General features: G+C 47.3%; 1 protein-coding gene across 1 annotated transcript in view; it reads left to right on the top strand.

The window, feature by feature from the left end:
- Positions 1–24,196, top strand: part of CABLES1 (Cdk5 and Abl enzyme substrate 1) — a 586,999-nt gene that overhangs the window by 446,744 nt on the left and 116,059 nt on the right. Inside the window, exon 7 of the mRNA XM_078687424.1 lies at positions 15,990–16,093. Within this exon, the coding sequence (XP_078543550.1) occupies positions 15,990–16,093 (104 nt within the window). The remainder of the gene's footprint in view (positions 1–15,989; positions 16,094–24,196) is intronic.

Below are 24,196 nucleotides of genomic sequence, written 5' to 3'. Positions count from 1 at the left end.
GTCCCAAGTGCACAGGACCGTGCTTGTGATCTGCGACGCATAGAGATTGGGTGGCCCATGGCGGCGCGGTAAGAACGGGACACCCTGGAGCGGCCGGCCTGCCACTGCCTGGTCTTGGAAGAGCCAGTGTTTACTGGATTCCAATTGGTGCCATTCCACGAGTGTGCGTAGCTGGGTGGCCTGGAAGTATAGAATGAGGTCGGGTATACCCACTCCGCCATGTGCGGGAGGGAGTATAGCAATTGAATGTTTAAAGCGCGGGCGGCGGCCATGCCAGATATAGCCAGCTAAGTCTGACTGTGTCTTTTGGAGTCATCCTGCTGGCGGGCGCAGGGGGAGAGTTTGGAAGACATAAAGAATCTGCGGCAGCAAGGTCATCTTGGTAGCCGCAATGCGGCCCAGCCAGGAGAGTGTGAGGTGTTTCCATCTCCTGAGTTCCCCGTTGAGGCGCGAGCTGAGCCTCGCGTAATTGGCGTCTGCCGTAGCTCGCACAGTCGGTGCCAACAGGACCCCCAGATAGGAAATGGGAGAGTTAGACCATTGTAAGTCGAATTCAGCCTTGGCTTCCGCTAACACGTCTGGTGACAAGGATCTGTTTAGGGCCTCCCGACTTTCCCACGTTGACCTTGAAGCCCGAGGCCAGAGCAAAGGTATGAAGCTCCACAAAGAGCGCCCGAAGGGATTGCATCGGTTTCATCAGGGAGAGCAAAATGTCGTCCGCGTACAGACTGACTTTATGCGTGTCGCCGCCGAACGGGATTCCCTCAATGAGGCTGTGCTGTCTTATACGTTGTGCTAACGGCTCCATATATAACGCGAACAGTAGGGGGAGAGCGGGCAGCCCTGCCTGGTCCCCCGGCCAATTGGGAACCGTGGAGAGGTATGGCCGTTGACTCTGACCGTCGCAGTTGGCCGCCGGTAACAATTAAAAATACGGTTGCAGAGAATCTCACCCATGCCGAACCTCTAAAGTGCCAAGTCTAGGTACGGCCAGTGCACTCGATCGAATGCTTTCTCGGCATCGATGGTAAGGAGCATGCAGCCCGGTCTCGTTCGAGACCCAGCCTCTATCAAGTGAAGGACGCGCCTAGTATTGTCACTGGTCTGCCGCTGCGGAATGAACCCTGCTTGATCGGGTTCCACCAGTTGCTGCATATATGGGGCGAGTCTGCTCGCAATGATCCCCGTATATAGCTTGAGATCTATGTTTAACAAGGATATTGGTCTGTATGATCCGCACCGGGTGGGATCTCGGCCTGCCTTGGGTATTACCGATATCGCGGCTTCTAGCAGGTCCGGAGGCACGGCACCGGGTTGATCGAAGGTGTTAAATAGGTCACGCAATAGGGGGGCTATTTGTGGGCAGAACATCTTATAAAAGGCCGCCGAATAGCCGTCTGGACCCGGCGACTTCCCCAGTTTGAGGCGCGATATCACCGATATCACTTCCTCCAGTCTATGGGGCGGTCGAGGAACTCCGCCTTTGCCTCGGTCAAGGAAGGGAGGGCTGCCCCCTGGAGATAGTCACGGCCCGACTGCAGATCCAATTGGTCCGCCTCATAGAGATCAGCATAGAAGCCCCCAAAGGCAGCGGCAATAGCCCCATCCTCCGCAATCGGGTCGCCGTGTCCAACCTGGAGGGTCCGAATGTGTTGCTTCTGCTCCCGCAGCCTGCTCGCCAGCACTCTCCCGCAGCGGTCCCCCCCGTGTAGTACGCATGGCGTAGCCGCAGAGCAGCATACTCAGCCACATCCTGGTCCAGGGCTGCGAGCATCTTTCTTTCCGCGCATAATTGGCGCCACGCTCGGGCCGCTCCCGTGCGCTGGTGCATTTGTTCCAGCTCTGCCACGCGTTGGGTGATTTCGGCCCTCTTTTGTGTGCGTTCCCTGTTATTGGCCGTGGCCAGGGAGATGAATTCCCCCCGGAGGACCGCCTTGAGCGTTGCCCATTGGGTGGCTTTAGTGGTGTCTTCGTTAGAGTTGTGAACGAGGAATTGGCTGAGGGCAGTCTTGATTCGCTCGAGCACGACCGGGCTCTGTAGTAAGCTATCGCGCAGGCGCCAGTGCCGCTGGGGTCCCGGTGTGGTTGGCATCAGAAAAGACACCACTACCGGAGAGTGGTCCGACAGGGAGGCCGGTTGTATCTCGACGTCTCGTGCGCATGACGCTAATTGGGAGGAGCACAGAAGGTAATCGAGCCTCGCGTACGTTTTATGAGCCGCTGAGTAATGAGTGTATGCTGTGGCCTGTGGATGTACCTGCCGCCACAAGTCAATCAGGCCGAGATCCGCGAGGCGAGCTCGACCCAATGTCGAGAGTGCGCCCACCTGGCCAGAGCGTTGACCACACCGGTCCCCGGTGTTGTGAAACACCAGGTTGAGGTCGCCTCCCAGCAGTAAGTTTGAGTGCGTGTTGGCTGTGACCGTCTCCAAGGCCCTATGTAAGAATGCCTCCTGTCCGTCATTGGGTGCGTAAATGGAGCCTATCAGTAGTGTCTGCCCTGCTATGAGGAAGCGGTGCCCCAGTAACCTGTCTTTGATCTCTGCTTCCTTGTGTAGGACCCGTCCCCCAAAGGATTTGGCCACCAGTATCGCTACCCCAGCCACTTTCTTGTTCACAGAGGAGAAAAATTGCCATGGGAAGGAGCGTGATTTAAGCCTATGGTGATCTTTGGGGAGCAGGTGTGTCTCCTGCAGGAGGCAGATGTCTGCCCCTGAGTGCTCCAGGAGAGAGAGAACCGCTTTGCGTTTGACTGGGTTATTAAGCCCTCTCACATTGAGAGTGAGAATAGTCAATGGGCGTGTCATGTCAAGCCTTCAGGTGGAGCAGCTGTGTGGTGCGCTCGGTTCGCGGAGGTAAAAAGGGAAAAACAATCCTGCTCAGTACTCGTGGACAAGGAGGACCCCCCACCCGCTCTCCCCTCCCCCCCCCCACCCCCTCCAACTCCCGCCAACTCCTCTCCCCAGCCCCACCCGGATCTCCCCTAGCCCCAACAAGGAACCCCTGAAGAAACATCCCAACAACCGCCCCCAAGCACATCATTGTCCAGTCCCACTAAGGAACAAGCCAATGGAAGTTTACCTGAGTGGACGTCCAGCCACCAGGCCTCTCCCCTTCGCCCCCCCTCCCAGAGCCCAGTACCTGCTAAATGATGGTTGCTGAAGTGTTCTTCCCCTGAGAATGTCTCAGGCTGTCGGTGCGGTGTCCCGGGCCACCTCCCGCACCGCGTTGACCATGTCTGCTCTGATGGTTTGCGTGTCTGGCCGCGCACTGGATCCTGATGATGGACGTCGTGAGACCTGTTGCCAGCCATCCCTGGTGGGCCGCCGCCGCGGAGTGGACGTGTCTTCCTCTGTGGCCGTGATCCCCAGCACCCCACAGGTGTCCTGGAGGGAGCGGAGTTGGTGCAAGGTCCCGTTCCAGAAGAAGATACGGAAGGGGTGACCCCAGGCATACGGTATCTCGTGTTCCCTCAGGAAATCCATTGCAATTTTAAAGGACTTACGTTTTTGCAGCGTTATGGCAGACAGGTCCTGATACAGGGCCACTGGGTGTCCTCGGAATTGTAAGGGCTGCTGCTTCCTGGCTTCCCTGAGGATACGTTCCTTGAGCGGATAATCTGGAAGGAAGGCCAGAATGTCCGGCGGTGGGGCCGAAGCCCGTCTCGCGAGTCCCACTCTATGGGCCCTGTCGATCCGAATTTGGAAGTCGGCGGGTTCGCCCAGGATGCCGCGGAACTAGTCTTGCAGGTAGCCCGCCACATCGGTGCCCTCTTCTTTGGATGGTACGCCTCGAACCCGAATGTTGTTCCGGCGGGACCTGTTTTCCAAGGTCCTCGGTATGGGCCTGGAGGTCCAGCTGCTGGTCTTTCAGGCGTATCACCTCCTGCTGCAGCTTCACTATCTCCTCATCTCTGGCGGTGTCTGCTCCCTCCATGGCGGCCACTCTCTCCCCGAGGCTGTCCACTTCCCTCCGCACTTCTCTAACCTCGCCTGCCACCTCCTGTTTCAGGGTGTGGAAATCCTCCCTAAGGGAGTTGAAAAGGGATTCCAGAAAGGAGCAGGTTATTGGTATTTCACCTGTGTCGGCTTCCTGTTGGGCCTTCGACTGGCTCGGCGATGGGTATCCCTTGTCTGCTTTTGCCTGGGTTTTGTTCAACATCTCCGGTAGGGTCCGTTCGCCCTTCTTCCCCCCTCTCTGGACAGCCATTCCGAGAGAAGCTCCTGCTACGCGGGGCTGACCGCAGCCACGGCGTTCCCGTTCCAGGTGCGTGCGGCGGCCGCAGGGCCCCGCGGCTAGTCTGCGGAGGCCTCTGATCCTCAGGCCTCAAACCGCCCCCCAGGCCGGTCAGCACGGACAGGCAATGTGGACCTGACGGTGGCTGTGCGTCTAGTGTCCTGTCTGCGGTGAAAGCGGCAAGCCGTGAGAGTGGGTGTATGGGCAGGGAGGCTGGGCTGTAGTCGCTGACTCAGGATACTCCCGACACACTGGAGTTCACCTGCCCGCACCCCGCTTGTCCCTCGGTGGTGAGGCAAGTCTCCTCACCTCCAATGCTCCTTCGCCAGGATCTCCCTCCGATGCAGCCGGGCCCGCCAGAGAGGCCCACGTCCAGCTTCACAGATCTAGGCAGCTGGTGGGTGTCTGCAGGTGCGTGGCCCAGAGCCGCCCCCCCCCCCCTGGGACCAGGGGTGGGCTCCAAGCTTCGCCCTCGGAGCCGCGGGGAGTATCGGCCTGTTCCAGCCGGGCCGCAGTGTTGCTGAATGTCCTCCAGGCCCGGGCGTGCTTGAGTAAGATGGCGGCCACGGGGCCGGATGCCCCTCCAGGCCGTTCCAGGTAGGTCGGGTTCCCCGCTGCTACTGCCTCTGTGGGGGACCCGGAGCTCAGGCTAGTGCAGGCGGATGAGGTGGCGGGGGGGAGTGCTCCGGCGGGCCACACAGGGCGACCCAGTGTCCGCCGGCGAAGGCCTCACCCGCGACCTCGATTTGGCAGTCCGGTGGGCCGTCCCCGCCGCCGCGGGGCCCCCCGGCCTCCGCCCCAGTCAGATCACGGGGTCGCTCGGCGCCGCAGGGTCAGGCGCCGCACTTCCGCTGCTTGCCAGGTGCTAGGTGCGGGTTCCGATGGGTTCTGGCCGCCGCTCACCTCGGGAGGGTCCGCTGCTCACAGCTCCCGGCCCTGGCTGCTGCGGCGGGCCGCTGCGGTCACTCCTGCTTCTCCTCGCCGCAGGCGCACCGGGGTCCCGATGGGCGATTTGGCAGTCCCCGTTCGTTGCGTTCGCCTCTCCCTTTCCCGCTGTGCTGTAGCGGGGGGAGAACGCTATAATTCAGTCTTGGGCCCAGTCGGATCGGAGGAGCTCCGGGGAGAAGCGTCTGCTCACTCCGACATCTCGGTCACGCCCCTCCAAATGCTTGTTTTAAAATGTGGGTAGTGTAGGGGAGAGATTGTCAGAGAGTGATGGGTGACAGGACACCACGTTTACCATGGCGTAGGAGCGGACACACGTGTGGCTAACCCAGGCTCGAGCTAAAAAACAGACTACCAGTTCCGAAAATGTAAACAATATTTTTTTCACAGCTCTGTCTAACGTTGAAAGCTGGGAAGAGGTTGTTCATTGCACAGCTAACCTTTTAATGAAAACCCCAATTAAAAACAAAACACCGTACTTGGTCTTTGAAGGCCTGTGAAAAGCTTGGGCGTGCCGGAGATAGGACTCCAGACACTGCCTAGCAGAGCCCACAGCTGCAGAGAGACATGAAACACGCTACAGAGAGGAGGGGGGGGAGCAGGAAATACATTCACTTCAGAAATAGAACAGTTGTGTATAAATTCAATATTTATTTCCAGTTTTGTATAGCACAAACTCAACCAGAAGGAATTTGAGGGATTTACAAAAGCACCTTTAACATTACACATGAACACATTCATATTTGTAGGCACAGAGCGATTAGTTAATTTGCCCAGAATCACAGGATGTTGATCTAGAACCGGGCCGTTTCGCCACATCCTCTCCCTCCTTATTGTATAAGTATTGTAAGCAGCCGTAGCATCATTGAACATTATAATACACCCTTGCACCCTTCTAAAGTCAGATCATCTAATTTCCAGATTCCGAGCCGACATTCTTCTATTATTCTTTTAAATAATAAGTTCAGATTGTCACTACGTTTGAATGAATTACTTTGTGTTCAATAAAGTTTGTTAAAATAAACTGGATAAGGGCTCTCTTGCAACCAACCTTGTCCACCTGTCCTCCTAGGCTGTTTTGGCCAATGAATCACGGCCATTGGTGTCAAAACAAGCAGCACTGCCAACAGCTCGCCGGCCTTTGTTCTACATGGAGCTGAAAACGAGGGAAATTTGGAGCAATGAGCATGGAGCTTAAAGCGAAGTAATTGGATCAGCTGCTTTCTGTGTCTCTTTTGAGATAAAAACTAAGAAATGTGCAGTTTTAACTCAAGTACGTTTGGCAGGATGGGAATGGGTGTAGGAGAGCTAGCATGGAGAGACGAGATGACCGAGGCGAGTAAGGCAGTGAATCTAATTATGGGGACTATGACAATTTCCCCTCTCTGTATTATTTTTCACTTTTATCTGCTTGAAGACCTTTTTCTCCAAGGAACAGATTTCGTCTGTGATCGGATAACTGGCAGCAGGTAACAGGTAAAATGTGCCTAATAAAGAAACTTGCTCGTTTGTGCATTTCAAAGCAAAATCTAGAGCACCATTGTGGAATGCCCACAGCATGCGAGCAGAAAAAAAGGGAGCCACTTGTGCCCACTCCCATTCTAAATAATGTAGTGATTCTCCCGGCACCTTAGAAAGTGAAAGCGCGCTGAAAGTAAACAAGCCCGTCCTGGTGACTCAAGCAGGACAAAACTCAATAAGAACAAGCTCTCGACAATGCGCAAAAGCAACCGCTTGTTTACATTTGCATCGCACTTTCACTTTAAGTGAAAGCACGATGCAAAATAAACAAGCTGTCGCCATCGCGGAAAGGCTTTCTCTTTAATGAAAAAACAAAGTGCCTACACCGACTAATGAAGGAGAGAGTGTCACGCCGCCAGTAAAAGATCCAGTCCCGGTGGGCGGGGCCAAAAGAGGACAGGTTGGCAACCAGGAGGGACTAAAAACCCTCAGTTTCAATCAACAAACTTTGTTCAGCATAATCAATGGCAACGCACTCCAGTGAAAATTGCAGGCGGGGCTGAGACACGACTTCTGGAACCGTATTGATTCCAAGAAGCCCTCTTATGGCGAGAGACCTAAAAAGGAGTGTTGCCCCCAACACACACACACACTTACACACACACTTTACTTAATTTACCCTACTATGCTTATATTGTGAGGTAAAGGCATGCATTGCATCGATAACACTTGACAGGACACCATGCAGGTAGCGGAATGCTGTGGTGGAATTGAAAAAAAAGAACTAGCCTAAGGGGCTTATATAGAGTTTGGTGGGTTGAAATTCGCACTGTAAATCAGTGGGGGTCTCACTCTGCGAGTCTTGCTGTTAATTTGACTCTTTCACAGGTAGCAAACAGATGATTGTTCATGAGTAGAGCCTTTGCTGGCTCCCTAGGCAAACAATCACTGACAGTGGCCCACCTGCCCCATGGCTTCAACTTTTAGTGCATTTGGAGGTCGGCTATATTCAGGTCTCTCCTACTGGTGCAGATTTTCCTTGCTCAGCTCTTTAATGCCTGATGAAACTGGGCAGAGAAAATCAATAAGGGCCTACTTTTTGAAGGCAAAAATACCTGTGTATTGGGGCTATTTTTTATTTTATTGCAAAGTTTTATATTGCGCGAACTCGATCCGAAGGTATTGAATATCAGAGCTCTTTACAGGAGCAGCAGTTGCGTTACATGAGGACACATTCATGTTTTGTTGGGCACGGGATGATTAAGTGATTTGCCCAGAATCACAGAATGTTGCGTGTCCTTGCCGAGACTCGAACCCGGTTCCCCAGATTTGAGGTCGACCGCTCTAGCCGTTAGGCCAACTCCTTTCCATTCCATTTTTTAAAAAAACGAACTCCAATTTAGGGGTTTTATTTCAGAAATAGAAAATATAAAAACAAATATTGAGCAGGCCACCCAGCATTCAGTTTTGATGAAAATATTTCTATTGGTGTTGTGGAAATACTTTATTCCTCACTACCTTGCCAGGTAACAGGATAACGCAGACTTCATTATGGCATGTTCTTTACAGTGGTGGCTGGTGGAATGCAAAAGTGGTGAGGCAATCAAATTAATTATTTTGACCTACTGACAGGCTACGTTCCCACTAAGCTGCGCGCGTGGGCGCGCGCCCACGATGGTCACTCGGAGCGCGCAGTGTCCAGGATTTAGCGCGCACACCCTTACCTCGCGCCGCCGCTTTTAAAACGCGAGCGGCGCGAAATCCAGGCAGGAGGCAGAGGAAGAGACGCAAAGCCAATTGTGCTCAAAGTGCTTCAGACTTTAGCTTCAGCACCCCCACCGCTCCTCCCCTCCCTCCGATCATGTGTGGACCCCCCAGGCTGACACAGGTTCCCAATCACCCAACAGCCGCACTCAAGTACTTGACGGGTCTTCAAAAGACCATTTGCACATTAATGGTCTTTGTCGTTTTTTCACACCTTCTTAGCCCCTCCAGGCTCCACACTTCCTACTGGCACACAGAGAGAAAGCACGAACATGCAAAGGGTCAGATAAAATTGCAAGAAGTATCTGGCAGTGAATTAAAGAGGCCGACGTTAAATTGCACTAGCAGAGGACTTCAGAGACAGAGCTTCGTGCACCACTAGTTTTCAATGTGACGGCTGTGGCTAAGGTACTTATTGTGCTGCTGTAAAGGCATCGAAATTCGCTTGCTTAACTTTTACGTGCGCAATTTCATATGCACATAATACTTTATATAGGTTTGCATTTGAAACCTATAGCTGCAAAAGTTTGGTTAGTTTGTGGGATGCAAAAATAGCTTACTTATTTCCTGGCATAATATTTTCGTTGTTTTGGCTGCCGTGCTGTTTATGTATGCGGTTCCGGTTTTCATGTCTCTTGCTTGCCTTCTTTTGTCCTGACCGCTACCTTTCTTTAGCTGGTGACGTCAAATGTCACTCCAGCCAGTATCTGCAACGTGGAACCTTCTCAGCTCTTTTTCATGGGGTGTAAGAGGCAATAGCAGCAGCTCAATTGCTCATATTACCTTGATAGAGGAAATGCCATTTAAGTCCGTTTTTGTTTCAATAGTATTGTCGGGTTCAGTTTCTGTAGCTTCGTGTACTAGTGATATGTTTTGGAGTCTGGAATCCCGGGGTTTGATTGTGTACTTTGGGGTGACATGTTAAACCTCTGTGTGCAATGTACCTCCCTATGTGCCTTGCGTCTATTATGCCGTTTGATTCTTAGATGCTGTCTGCATTTTAGTTTGTTTTCTGTGAGATTGCACTCTCCTGCCTGCTTTGTGGGGTAAGTTGGCTCAGTGAGATGAGTGGGTGCTGCTTGCTGGACGCAGATCCATGTCTGCAAGAGATCCAGATCTGGCCGGTGAACTCTATCAATCAAATGCACCTTGTTTTCTTGGGTAAAGTCTTGCCAATTGGTGAACTTAGTTTACATCTCTTACCCTGAGTGGAGAACATTAGGGTGGTGTTCCTAATTCTGTCATAGGTTTACACTGGTCTCCGATGTGGCAAAGTGGGCTACACCAGTTGCAACCCTGACTGGTGTTGCCCGACAGATTCAGGACGGTGGTAGTTGCTGACTGGGACTGGGCTGCAGAGAGTCACAGGTGGGTGCTGTGGGCAGTGGGAGGACAAGGGCATCTATCTGGGCAGGACTGGGATGTGCTCCATCAGATACTATCTCCGAGTTCTCTGCCTGAGAGCCCGTGTTTTACATGGCAGAACCCCTCTTTCCCTTCCACTATCCGTATAATATGCAGTTGGGTGTGCTCTATTCTGTATACTATTCAGACTGCCATTCACGGGTTACCTCACAAGTTAGACCTCAAAGGCTGTTTTTTTACTTTTTGTTTTAGTTGAAGATTATCTTTTTACAAATATTTTTTTTTATTGTGTGTGTATATGTGAAAGAAACATAGCAGCTACCCCCACCTCCCCCACCCAATCCTAAAAACCAATGTTAGGCTCTGTCTACAACTATTGCATGCTAATGTATTTGTTGAAGCCGCACCCTCTGAACCTCTAGTAAGTGCCTAAGGAATGGTATAACAATTTTAACCACATTATCAAAATTACACACTTGTACAGCATGAACTTTTTATCAGAACCCTTTTCAGAGGACTACAGGGTCCAGCCATGGGAGTTGAGCCCTTTTACTTCTGATCTTCCTAGGGCTTGACTTACCATAGGTCCTAAGCAACTGGCCCAAGTAACCCATCAGCGGTTGACTCTCCCTAGTAGCTTGTTTATTTCTTTCAACAGTATCTTGTTCCATATGGAGACGCATCTGTTACCTGAACGCCTGTGGGTTTCTGGCCGAGGGGATTTCCCTCCATGGCTTTCGTTTCAGCATTGTTTTTTAGCAAGCATTAACAAAATCCATAGGACGGGCATAGGCTAGTGTGCCTTTTTTTTGGATATTTCTTATGCATATGCAATAGAAATGAAAAGTTTAAGAAATAAGTACAAAAAAAAAAGAAAATGAAAGGACAGATTGGCCCTCAGCACTAAGTGCCCTGCTTTCTAAGTGCATGTGTTGCTATGAAATGCTATCCCAGGCAAGACAGCCAGGAGCCTAAATGGGCTGACCCATTTTGTCTGCAGTGGTCGGCCGAAGCAACATGTGAACGACAATTTAACGTATGAACGGATGAAGAGGGCTCACTCAGAACCTCCTCTATGTATATATTTTAATTCATGACTATTTTAATACCAAAGAAAGGTCTCGCATTATTAAAGTTTGAACTATTGCAGTTGCATTATTTAGCAATGCCAATAGCTCAAACTTTAATAATGCGAGACCTATTGCATTGCAAATGCTTGTTAATCTCGAAGTGTTAGAGTTGAAAGGCTCTGAGCAGGTTTAGGAAACCGACCCACCCTCCTCTTGTAAATGACACTGGTTTACGGACCTTCCGGCCTCAACTACTCCTGTTTTGTCTCCTCGGGGCGCACATACCAGCATTTCAGACCATCACATGATAATGTTTTAATCCAGCCTGACCTTTGTGTGGCACACGTTTCAGGTGCACTGCCGCAAAAAAGGGGCTATAAACTCGCCATAGTATGAGGTGTTTGCTTTTCTTTCCGTGTTTCTGCGGCATAATTTTTGTCTGGATTGTCTTCTGCTTGGCATTTAAGTTCTCAGGCACAGCTCATAAAGGGTACAGCTAACGCGCACAGACCGTCTATGGAACATGCACCACGGGGTGCATTACCAGCACTTTTCTTTGTCCAGTGCTCGTCTGAGTGCGGTGTGCATTGGCGGGGAATTTCTTTTTGCATCCTTACCTAAGTGATCAGAAATTAAACACATAAAATGTTCCCAACTCTGTTTAGTTTAAAATATAGCGTGCCATGTTTTTAGTCCTCGAGGGAGGGTAAGCCCGGAATGTGGAGGTGACACAACGCTTTAAAGTGATGGATGCCATACAAAGAAGAGGTAAGATTTTTTAAAGGTTTGACCTAACTCCTAAATTTATGTTCAGCTGAGTGCTAAAGTCTTACCCTGTAACAGGCATATTAACCCTCTGTATTACTTCATGATGAGTCAAAACTGCAACCAGACAAACTTCTCTCTCCAGCAGAAATATTAGTCATGGGAAACCTCCTTTACCTCGCAGTCTCAACAACGACCAGCCTTTTGCAAAGCATTCACTACCCCGACTGCGACTTTACCACAAGTTACTTTAACCCAGAAGTTGTTACGACGACAATCTATCTCTGACGGGATATCCAGACATTACTCCGTAGCTTGCACGTCTAATTGTAAATATGTTATCTAATTGTGAATATATGTGATCTTGTATAGGCTCTCAACATTCCCCACCCTATGACCAGTTCTTGAGCTGAGGATCTTCAGCAAAATCGTATTTTTATACCACCATTGGAGTCCTGTGCTGTACTTGCTTGTGTAACCAATTCATGTTATTGCATGTGTATCTAAATTGAAAACCTGCCATAAGACATTTCATGCGGCGCTACATGTGTGGAAATGCACTCTCTTTTCACTTTTTTAAGCAAAGGTTTGGAGTGATATTTGGCGCTGCACCCACATACGCAGTCTGGTTCCCGGCGCACATTGCCTCAGTTGCAGTGCACAGAGACCGTATACTGCCGCACACAGAGTTAAAAAATTAGAGGGAACATTGCTGACAGGCACTAGGAGAAACCAGTAATGCCTTTAGGGACAACGCCAAAGATCTCAATCATGGCTCGTCAGTAATGCCTTTAGGGACAACGCCAAAGATCTCAATCATGGCTCGTCAGTAATGCCTTTAGGGACAATGCCAAAGATCTCAATCATGGCTCCTTATAAACAGTGTTTATAATGGACCACAACTGATAGGTCTGGAGTTGAGGCTGAAGGCAGTGTGAGTTTCTCACAGTGGGTCATAAAATTAAAACTAAAACATGTACTTACCCACTGGCTCGCCTCCTACGGTCCTCTGTGTTTTTCACATCTGTTGGAACAGTGGTTTCAGACCCAACTCCCCTAACCAATCCAGAAGCTGCTCTCATTCTTGGAATAATGTTAAGCAGTGTGAGCGTAGCACCAGGATTGGTTGTAGCAGGCTGGCTCAAAGCTCCCTCAGGCCCTGGGGGCCAGTGCCACCTCTCCGCCCAGCTGTCTAAGAGAGCTTGAGTTGGAGAGGTTTGAAGTGCACGTCGGGCTGGCTGTCACAAGACAGTTGGCCAAAGAGACATGCGCACTTTAAACTAGAGTGGACACCCCTCCACCCCTGATGACAATCGGCAGCAATGGCCCGCCCTGACTTTCGGCTCTGGCTGGGAGCAGTGAAAAATAAAATGACCTTTGCTTCGCTCTCAGCAGTGGGTCGATGCTCCTTTGTCCTAATGGAGAAGCCATGACTGGTTGTTAATTGGAAAGAATTGGCAGTTTTGTAAGACTCCTTCTTTCAGAGACTTAAAAAAGAAAACATAAGGAAAGGAGGCTTAGAAGCACCAACCTCCCGATGATGGCCGTGACCATGTCTTCTAGGGTGACCCCACTCCTGGTCATCAGGTCATTAAGGATTTTTTCTCCACCCCTGAACTTTTCACCTACAAATCATTATTTTCAGGTGTATTAGTCTAATTAGTTCAGTGAAAGCAAAATAAGACTACAACACAGAGAATGCATTAGGCTTTCACACAAAAGTCCTGGACTGGAAACTGTGTCCACAAGGACCTGGAGGTGTGTGGTCACCCTAATGTCCACGGAGGTCTTTGTGAGCTTCCAAGCTCGACTACATGTTTCCTTCCTGTACTGGGATACCAAGGGCAAGATAAATATTTTGTTGATTGGAACTCCATTAACTAGCGCAGTCGAATTGGCCGAAGCAAGTTGCTAAGTGCCATGCAAGTGCATTATCCCAGAGTCCACGTGTCCTTTTTCCTCCATGGTCTTTTAGGCATTTAATAAATGGCAGTTCTTTTCATCCAGATCATCATTGGGCAATTAGTCCTTTAGGAAGGAACCATTTAGGGCAAGTGCATACAATCTCTGCATCCAGAAACAATGGTGTGAAGGAAGCTGTCTCACTGGGCGGCCCGATAACATCAAAATGATTACAGTTCTATTGACTAACTGGGTACTAAGCGTAAACTTGTATCTGCTTGTTGTTCTCCGGAGTTGTAGTGAAAACTGCAAGTCACCTGACCTGCAAACAAGCTCCATTGTTGCCCTCAGAACACAGATAATCACGTTTATTTTGAAGGTTCAGAAAAGTTTCACCAGGTAGAAATTGTTCAATGCAATGCATAATGTCTGGTGAGTGTTGCAGGTACTTCAGAGGTCAAAAGGCTTGGAGACAGAGAGGAGTTTTTTCAAACCAGACATTGATGGAGAAAGAAAGAACCTCAAATGACCTAGGGTGACTGTCATAAGTCTTCCATTTCCGGGCTAGGTCTCTTTTGGCTATCACTGTGGCCATACCTATAAAGTATCTTCTCATGATGTTTCCTAGGACCTCCAGTATCCCCAAGAGAGCGTGTTTGGGATCCTAATTTGGTGGGTCCAGTCCTCATTTTTAATTAAGATCAATTTTAGGCTGTACTTTTTCTAAATACTATCTAATGTAATGCTAAGCAGAAAGCTCAAAGTGAAACGCGATTTCACTATCGGAAGACTCCCATCATAATTTTAATAGACTAAGATCTATGTTCAATCTCATTGGGTCCCATGCTTTAATAAAGCAGTTTAGCTCAGCCTTGAGACTGTATGGACACTAAATTTGTGGGCCTGTGTGTGCAAGTACGCATGCACTGCTGGTGCCCATGCTGTGATGGAGAGAAGCTTACACTGCTATTGCCTGTGGGTTACATTTCCTGTGTGTGGAAGGAATTGCTGCTCTTAACCCACAGTGTACCATTCTGTGAGGGAGGGAGGGAGTATGTATGTGTGTGGGGTGGGGTATTTAGAAATCATGTCCTGCCCAGGCTGTTCCTGGAGAGAAGCTTGTACTGCTATTACTGACTGTACCAAAAGTGGTCTCTGTGTAGAGGAAAGCTTGCACTGCTAATGCTCCTGTGAAAGCAGGTGTGTTTACATGAAGCTTTAATAACCTTTTGTTGCTGTTCAAAAACCAAAATGAGTGGTTTCATCAATGCTAGTTATGTTTATGGTTTTGTTGAAGGATGCAAGATTCAGGAAACTCCATACTTTGAGTCCAGTCCACCCCCTCTTCAGTTAAAACGGACATACACTTAAGTTTGTTTTGATGGCGTAGGATACAAATTACATTAGTGGAGAAGTGTGGCTCAATGGTTAGAGCGGCAGACCCTGATGCAGAGGTCTGGCCCGGGACCAGGGTTCAATTCCCGCCTTGGCGGGTCTTGGGTCAATTTCCTCGGACCCGATAATTCTCGCCTCGGTGCCTATTCTAATCATCGGTCCCACTCTGCAACTCTGGGCAATAGCTTGCTTAATCTCCACAACGGCCCCAACAGCGCTGGGATGCCTGGCTTCACCTTGGAGGTGGGCATTTCACAGGGAAAAGCCAGGAAGAGTTCCACAGCGGTATGCGTACAGCGCCAGGACACCCCAGTTGGGGTATAAGTGCGCTTTACAAGTACAAATTTCATTCATTCATTCATTTCATTCATTCATTCATTTAAATGTACATCTGATATATCAGCAGTTCTTATCATGGGGTCCGCAACTGTTTAGAAAATTAAATAATATAAAATTATTAATGTGTATATACATAAAAAAATCAAAACTTAAAATTGAACATTCAGTCTGTAGCTTTGAAGGAATTTGCTTTTGCAGCTAAACTTAGATTGGTATTTCGAGCTTGATCTGGGATAGCAGCTCAAGCACAGCAAACAGAATCAAGTATGGACAAATTGGTGACCTTAATTAAAGCACTGGTATGCATCAACAAACGGCGATCATTAGGAGCAAGAAGACTTAGTGATATGCGGAGTCTAGCTTATCGCTTTGTCTTTTACACATAAAATCACATTTTGAAAAGCTCCAACCTTCCCATTAAAATGTTAATGTTTCTATATTTTTGTGAATAAAATATTTGATAATTTGTGTATTTGCAGTATGCTTGTTTGTGTATTTTTGTGTATTGTTTAGAGGCTCAAATTATAATAATTGCCTGGACTGGGGTCTCCGGCTTCAAATAGTGATTCAGAGGGAGTTCATGGAAGCCAAATGGTTTAGAACAGATGTTGTACATAATAGTTACATCACCATGATATACCTAACCCACAACATATATGCCATAGTTTGTAATGTGATTACTTGTGTGCCAGATAATTCATTTTGTAATTACAAAAAAATCAATAATCTTTTGTTCTAAACCCTCTAGGTAGTGACCTTGGCGAGTATATTGATTATGACCCCAATCTGTTGGATGACCCCCAGTGGCCATGTGGAAAACACAAGCGAGTTCTCACGTTCCCCTCTTACATGGTAAGTAGCATGGACTAGACTGGTGGCCTGCTCACGTGTTTTGTTTTATTCAACAGTTTCACCTACACCGTTGATGACATCACTTTAGATTATTTGTGTTGTCGCGCTAATTTCTTCATGTGTCCATTCTACTCCGAGAATTCTTTGCCTGCGCCAGTATGCTTGACTTGAAGCTCAGATGGAGGCCGACTCAAGCGGTCTCAAAATGAGGATAATGTGTGCTTGGGCTCCGAATCAGGCAGCTAGCCTTGAAGACACACTATCTGCAGAAACTGTGACATTTTATCCTCATCCAACCAAATCATACTAGAGCTTTATTGAACACACCAGCTAGATCTTCAGGGAATAGCGCAGTTTCCGTTCCCGGGTCATATACTGGCAAGACTGTTACAAAAGATTACATTAGCAGCAAGCCTCTAAAAATCTCAAAAAAACTGTTCCATGGACTAGGGCAACCAAAACATCTTGCAGGCGACTGCACACGAGGGCAAAGTAGGGTTCCAGCCCTCTGCAGGCTCCTATTGAAATTTAGAATAAGGACACTCAAAAAAGCAACAGTCAACTATGTATGGGGAAACATGCCCCAAAGAAAGTGAAATGAACCTGCCACTGTTGTACATATGGAAATCCTAGTCTCGCCCACACCATCACTTCAACATGGAAGCCGAACAATTCCCCCTTTCCCTCATTGAAAGCCTCACGCATGTGCACGTTATCGGAAATAATGGGCAACTTTTGAAAGTGAGCCATTTCGTTGCTGAGGTGGCAGTTTGTGTTCTTAATACTCATTAAACTAAAAATTCACGGCATATCCATGCTAGACGATTTACTGTGCCGGAGTTAGGACAGAACCCTAGTCACCATCCAACCAAGTGATCAGTACTACCCTCTCCCCCCCTAAGTATCCCTCTCTAAGAGACGGACCCTATTAAACGAGATACAGGGGGTAAGTGATCAAGGCGCTCCAGTCTCCTACCTGGGAGAAACATGGGTTCTTGTTGAATTTGTACTGTAATATTGGATTGATCACAAGCACAGTATATTTTTAATGCTCCATATTCTCGCAAAAAGTAATTTACCTATAAGAGATACGAAAAGACTTGTACACCACATCGTTGTAGTTACTAGCACTGGTTATTGTGCAAGAGAGCCTAGAAAAAAAACCTCAATTTACAGCCTTCTAGCTAGTCGGGAGTGAAGGAAGTTGTACCACCACCTTGGTAACGATTAAGGGTACCATGTATTGCTAAATATGAGTTTTTTTAATGGCCTGGGCAGGTTTTCCTTCTCTCTTGTGTACCAATCAAAACAACAGTACCTTGCACACGCCAACAGGATATATATTATGTATCATTGACAATAATAAAAAAACACTCTTGTTCCTCCGATGAAACTGTCATTTCAGCTTAATCTTGAGATCCTCAGCCAACACATGTTTTGTCACGCTTCATTGTTGTGCGCAGCGGCTTCTTCAGGGCTCTAATCTCTTTGTATGGATTCTCAGTTCCGGTTGTATTCCCGACCCGGAATGGGTTCTACTACTCCAGTTATATTTGCACAGTATAGGGCAACAGTGATTACTGTGTCCAAGATTTAGTGTATTCCAGAATTCTTTTCTTAAGTGTAGATCTTGTGTGTGTAAGTCATAAATCCATCAGGAAGAATGAAGACGTGTTATAGTAAAACCACTCTTTGAGGGCTGAGTGAGTCCCTCTTTCCAGCAACCAAGTCTTTGCTGTTTACGCCAGCAAAGACTTGGATGCTGGCAAGAGGGACTCACTGTTCCCCCTATTCTGTGCAAATATCACTGGAGTACTAGAACCCTTTCCGGGTCGGAAATACAACAGGAACTGAGGATCCATACAAAGATTAGAGCCCTGAAGAAGTCGCTGCGCACAACAATTAAGTGCGACGAAACACGTGTTGGCTAAGGATCTCAAGATTAAACCGAAGGGACAGTTTCAAAAGAGGAACAAGAGTGTTTTTTATTATTGTCAAGGATACATAATATATAACAATTAAGTGCGACGAAACACGTGTTGGCTTAGGATCTCGAGATCAAACCGAAGGGACAGTTTCAACAGAGGAACAAGAGTGTTTTTTATTATTGTCAAGGATACATAATATATACTGTCGGCATGAGCAAGGGACTGTTGTTTTGGTTTATCAGTGGTTATCCACACATTGGGGGAGAAGGGTGGCTCTCCCTCCCCACCCTTATGCACCGTAATCATAATTGAACACTAGGATATATACTCACTGTGTATTTCCCAGGAGCACCATTACCCTACACAATCCACCGACCAATTAGTCCCATTGTGTACCAATCACCTACATGACACTTCTCACACTGCCTATTGCGTACTTCAATCCATCCTATGCACGGTGGGATGATTCAGCTGCTTTTCGTCTATGCAGTTATAAACGCGAATCCTTATTTCATCTGCTTTGCTGCTGCCCAAAGATTGCAAGTGAACAACACCTCTTGCTAACCCCGCTATGCAGGACCTATGGCCTCGAACACTGCAGAGAACCCTCAGATTTGTGCTTTTCCTCCAAAACAACATAGTCTGTGGTCAGGCTAGGGCAATTTATTGACACAATTCGGGCTGCCCTTCCAATAACAACCAAAGCACCAATATCAACTAATAAGCCATAGGCCTCAATGGCAACGTTGGAAGGAACAGTAAAGCACTATATTAATATTACTTCAGCATTGAGAGTCATCATTTTAAGAGTTTTGTGATGTGTTTTAACATGATATATTGCCAAATCCAATTGTAGGTGTTTACATGTAATTATTTTAAGTAATCGATCATGACTAAATCACTTACTTGTGTACATTACTGGAAGTTACATTGATACATTGGATAGTTTTAAGGTGGCTAGTACTGATCTTGCCCCTGTAACCAGCACAGCTCCATATATATTTACTATGGCTAGTGACAGGAGTTTTGGGACAACATAAACCAAGAATTGTTTGTAATTTCCTAAGCGAGAAAAAAAAACCTGCAACTTGAGGAGAGGATGTGGCCTAACGGCTAGGTCAATCGACCTCAAATCTAGGGAACTGGGTTCGAGTCTAAGCAACAACGCTGAACATCCTGTGATTCTGGGCAAATCACTTAATCTCCCAGTGCTTAACTAAATTTAATGTGTCCGTATGTAACGCAACTAGTGCTCATGTAAAGTGCGCTGATACCTTCGTGTCAATTTCGCGCTACATAAAACTCCGAGGGGAAAAAACTTTTAGAAATAACTTAACAAAACAAACCTATGTATTTGCCAGGTTTCTTGAAAAAAGGAAAGGTATTCAGGTTTACTGTTATAACAATCATATGAGGACACATGTATGGTATGCGAAGAGTGCCACAAATGAAAGTCTTTTTTGACAAAAACTTGCAGTAGATAATTTGTCTGGGGAAAAAACAGCAGGGCTGAGGAAGTATCCAAGTTTAACAGTGTCTTCATGCACAGTAGGAGAATGATACAGCACTTGGCTACACAAAGGGCTTGATCCACTGTTTTACCCATTCTGTGTCTATGGATAAATGCGTTGATACGTAAGGCCCTACCACCTCTGTAGCAAAAGGGATAATCAATACCTTAAATAAAAAAGGCTATGAAAGAAGCATATGACGCTTGCTCTTACATTGTTTTTAATACTAGACTTCTGCTTACTTTCCCAACAAAATTTGTAATGGGCCATTCAAATACTCGCTTAGTGTTTTCACATAATGCCATCAAAGGCATCTAGATACATGTTTCCATATTTATATACATAAAGAAGAGTCAAATATAAAAACAAGCTATTGCTGTGTGGAAGCAGACCCATTTTTAAAAGAATTCCCAATCAGTTTTCAGTTTTTTTCCCGTATTCTTAATCCTAGCCGTGCAGCATTTCTTTTTTTCTGCAAAGTTGAACTTTTCTGAAATCCTCTCTATACTTTCCCCACCCCGACTGAGTAGTGATTGTCCCGGTGTGCGACATGGTTTCCGCGCTGCCGGAGCATTTGGTAGCACTGGGCTCCAGGTCTGTTCTGGGCAGCAGTCCTTCTGGACACCAAATGTGATTACCAAGTACTACTATTGAGAACTTGACTCTCTCAAAGTAGTGAGACAGAGCAGTCTAAGACTTTTTCAAGGAGGGGCTGATGGATAGAAACTCTGGACACAGTAAAACATCACAGTCCCCATTAATAACAAAATGTCAGTGCTTTTTTATTTAGATGTGCTTTAAAGCACATACAGCTAAATACTATACACAAAATAACACAAGGTAAACCAGGACTCACTAGCTGCATCCTAGCCGGAGATGGAACATTAACCGTTATTATCTGACAGTCGGAGTGTTCATAATAATCTGCTAACGTGATACACACCAGGACCATGACACACCGATTGTGTACCGTTTTCTTTAGTGAAAACATTGTCTGGTTTTACTGTCTCATAAAGATACATTTTCAAAGTGTTAAGGATCCACTTTGGTACTCTTCAAACTCTAGAATTAATGCCTTTTTTAACCAGGCATTTTTTGTGTGTATTGTTTACTAGTACCAAGAGTTTTATGAGGTTTCAGTGAACCTACCAAGAAAGCTCCACCGCTCAAAGAACCACCTGCAGCCCAACCTCCTACATGCAACAGGGCACACCTAAAACACTTCTCCTCAAAGGTGCCTATCAGCACTTCAATCAGCAATCCTGTATTCAAGATTATCCCCACCTTTGTGAAGAGCGCAAAGGGCTGTCTCTAAAATGTATGCATCTCTGCTACAATGATGTGCAGTTCTGCCTTGGAATGTAAAGAAATCCTTGAACAACTTGTAGTCCTTGGCAGCTCCTCCGCTAAGGCCGAGGAGCGTCGCCCCACTGCTATTTCAGGAGTGCAAAAAATAAAAATAAAATGATAATAACAGAGCAGGGGAGGTATGGTTTGCACTCCCCTAAGTGCACATGACGGTTTAGCCGGCCCTCCAGTGCAGACCAAACAGTCATGCACACTTGGCATGTTCTCCATTGAGCTTTCTTGTATCAGCTCCCTGGAGAACATTCCCAGGCACTGCCTGAGCGACCAAACCGGATACTCAGACCAATCAAGACGCTGCTCCTGCAGCGGCGTGATTGGTTGGGAGAGTCCGGAAACCTGGGTGCTTCCATCAGACCTTCGTTACAGGATGTAGCGACGTGAGGCGGCTCGCCCCGTCTGACCACCCCAGTTTTGAGGCAGCTGCCACTACTTGTAGGCAAGATGGTCCATATTTATGATCAGAGCCGTTATATCAGTTCTTCTGCACCATTCAAGTTCTGGGCGCTCCTCCAATTACAGAAGGGCATTGACATTGCATGATGACACATGCCCAACCATAGACAGCAGGGGCCTTTTCTGGGCTGATTCGTTCTGGTACAACAGGACACATCTCAGAGAGCTGTGAATCAAACCTGGGGATGGGGTGGAGTTGGGAGACACTGGCAGAGTGAATAAAAGCCTGACACCCCACCCAAAAGAGCACTGTATCACTTTAAAGGAGCAGGAGCGAAAGGATTGCTAAAGGGCTGGCTTCTATGTCAGGAGAGACCTGGACAGCCTTGCACAACGTCCTCCAGGTTGCCAGACGGACATGGAGCCAAAATTGACTGCACTGTGTTCTCCATCAGAGACACACAGTCCTTACACTTATCCGGCACATACACAGATATGTTCTTATACCTCCTATAACTGCCCCACAGATACAGAAGCAGAAGATTGCGGTTAAGGGAGACCACCAGAACCTTTTACATGGGTGAGGCATCTTAGAATGATTTTCTTTATGAGGAGAACAAGCATTCCAAGCTGCTTGCCTGTATGTCACGATGCAACTTGGAATAGTTTTTCCAATAAAAAATAAAACATTCCAATATGGCCGACGATACGAGTACTTGTGTTGTGATGCACAGGTAGCCATTTTGCGATACTGTTTTAAACTTTCATTTACTGTTCGTAATACGCCATATTAAATAAAAAGCATGCATGCAGAGACAAAGACACGAGATGCCTGGTATTGTGCAGCTGCAGGCCTAAATAATGCACGCTCTGTGGGGAGGGATGGTGGAGCAAGGGGTGAGAGTGTGGGGGGTGAGAAGCCTGTAGATACAGTGTGGGGGTGGAGATGTCAGAGGGAACGACCATATGGAGTGAGAGCAAGGAAGGCCATGTACCCTCATGGGGCGCTGAAACACAAATGAAAACTCAGTTCCCAAATGTAATGAAAAAGTAGTTCTCTGATGTAATCAGTTAAAGAATTCAACTCTTCCACTCAGAAACTCGGTCCAGAAGAACTGACCCGGAGGTGGAATAAACAATAAAAATGGGGAGTAAAGACATAAAAAAAGAAGCTGGAACTCCGACAAGAAAGTCGCCATGAACACTGCTGCGTGTAGACAGTTAGTCTGAACCGGTCTGTAGGCCAGACCTATAATGGCCCACCCCTCGCTACAGACCACACTGCATTCCCTCAGTTACCGTTTACAGAAGTCAGTAGCCACTCTTCTAAAAGAGGGCTGCACTTGTGGCCCCCTCTCGCCTAACACCCCACCGATCACTCCATCCTGCAGCCTTGGAGCACAGCTATGGATGGTCAAGAAGGACCCTAAATCAGCTTGCTGATTGTCAAACTCTATCGGGTAAAAACCTACATAAAAACTATTGGCCAGAGCCATGCGAGGGGCTTTCCGTCCCAATAATCCACCTTTGACTCTTCCCGCCCAATACAGAATATGAATAGAAACCCCAACAGGAATTCTGTACCTCAAATGAAGGGGAGGGTGTGGGGGTATGGGTCTAACTTAGGTCCATGTGGGCCAGTTCCAATGCACACTTTCAGGATAGACACTGAGTATGTAATACTGTCTATACCTTAAGTAAATTCGCTGGAAATCTCACATTCAACTGCCCACCCGACCTTGTTTGACACCCTTGTCCTATCCTTTAACCCGCCCCCCTCCCCCCCGCTGTTCAGTGCATCTTGTCTGCATGTTTATCATCCATTATACTTTAAACACCTCCCATATAGACTTTTACATTTTACAAGTATAAAGTCTAGTTTATGCCACCTCCTCTTTCTGGAATATATGGTCGCTTTTTTCAAGCTTCTGATCCAGGTATTTAATGTGGCGCTTTAAGCATCCAGAGCCCAAGTGCTTTCAAGTTCAGACTGATAGCACGTCATTAGAAGAGGCTGTTCACGAATTCAGAATGGTAATGTGAAGTGGCGGCCCTAACCTTCAGGCGGCCTTCCCTTACTGGCACATCCCAGAAGCGCTCTCTTTCTGTTGCTGGTACACAAGCATCAGTCCAGTACCTTTGCATTCCTTTAAAGTAACAGATTGCAAGGCGGTTTCGGGGGTTTGTTGAGGAGTGCAGTCCACGTCGACCCAGTCTTTGTGGCATTTGATGGTAAATTTGTTTGCACGACTCGCAATTTGTCCCAGGTGAAATGTTTATGACGTAAGCATAATTTTGCATAAATCCTAATGTGCAGAATTTGTTTACTCCCACTTGCTTCTTCACATAATGTTTGCCCGTGGGACACTGGTTCGAGCAGAAAACTTTTTTCAGCCACTATGAAAATGGACACGTGCTGCAGCAGCACGTGCTTCCCGAGAAAAGTTCCCTGTGTTACTTTTGGAACTGTGAGGAAAATCCATTGTGTAGGTATTTTATTTGGCATTTGTATGACTGCGAAAACTCCATCTGTTTCGCATTGAAAAAAATCAGCAAATTTTCCCTGGCCTAGACCATTTCTATCTTCCCTAACGTGTTTTTAGGTCGTAGCTTCCGCTATCTGGTTTGCTAAAGATATTTTGAGATTCCGAAAGTAGAACTATGAATGCTTTCTGCCCGTTGCTTACTATTGGTTTTGTGGTTTGTAACTCACATTTTCTGGCTTTCTATTTGCTGCTTTTATTTGCTTTAGGCTGTTCAGTTTGGGGTTGTCCCTCCCATTGCCCACACCGTGTTTACTTTATTCTCCCACAAACTATCTTTCTGTAAACAGGCCTTTAAGTCTTGCTATTATCTTGTCATGTTTGTTGAGCATTCAAAGGCAGAGGTCAGATGGCAAGCTG

This window comes from Lissotriton helveticus, chromosome 4_1 (genome assembly GCF_964261635.1).
Source record: "Lissotriton helveticus chromosome 4_1, aLisHel1.1, whole genome shotgun sequence".
Lineage (NCBI taxonomy): Eukaryota > Metazoa > Chordata > Amphibia > Caudata > Salamandridae > Lissotriton > Lissotriton helveticus.
The sequence above is the reverse complement of the archived record's forward strand: the minus strand, read 5'-3'. Positions and strand labels throughout refer to the sequence as shown.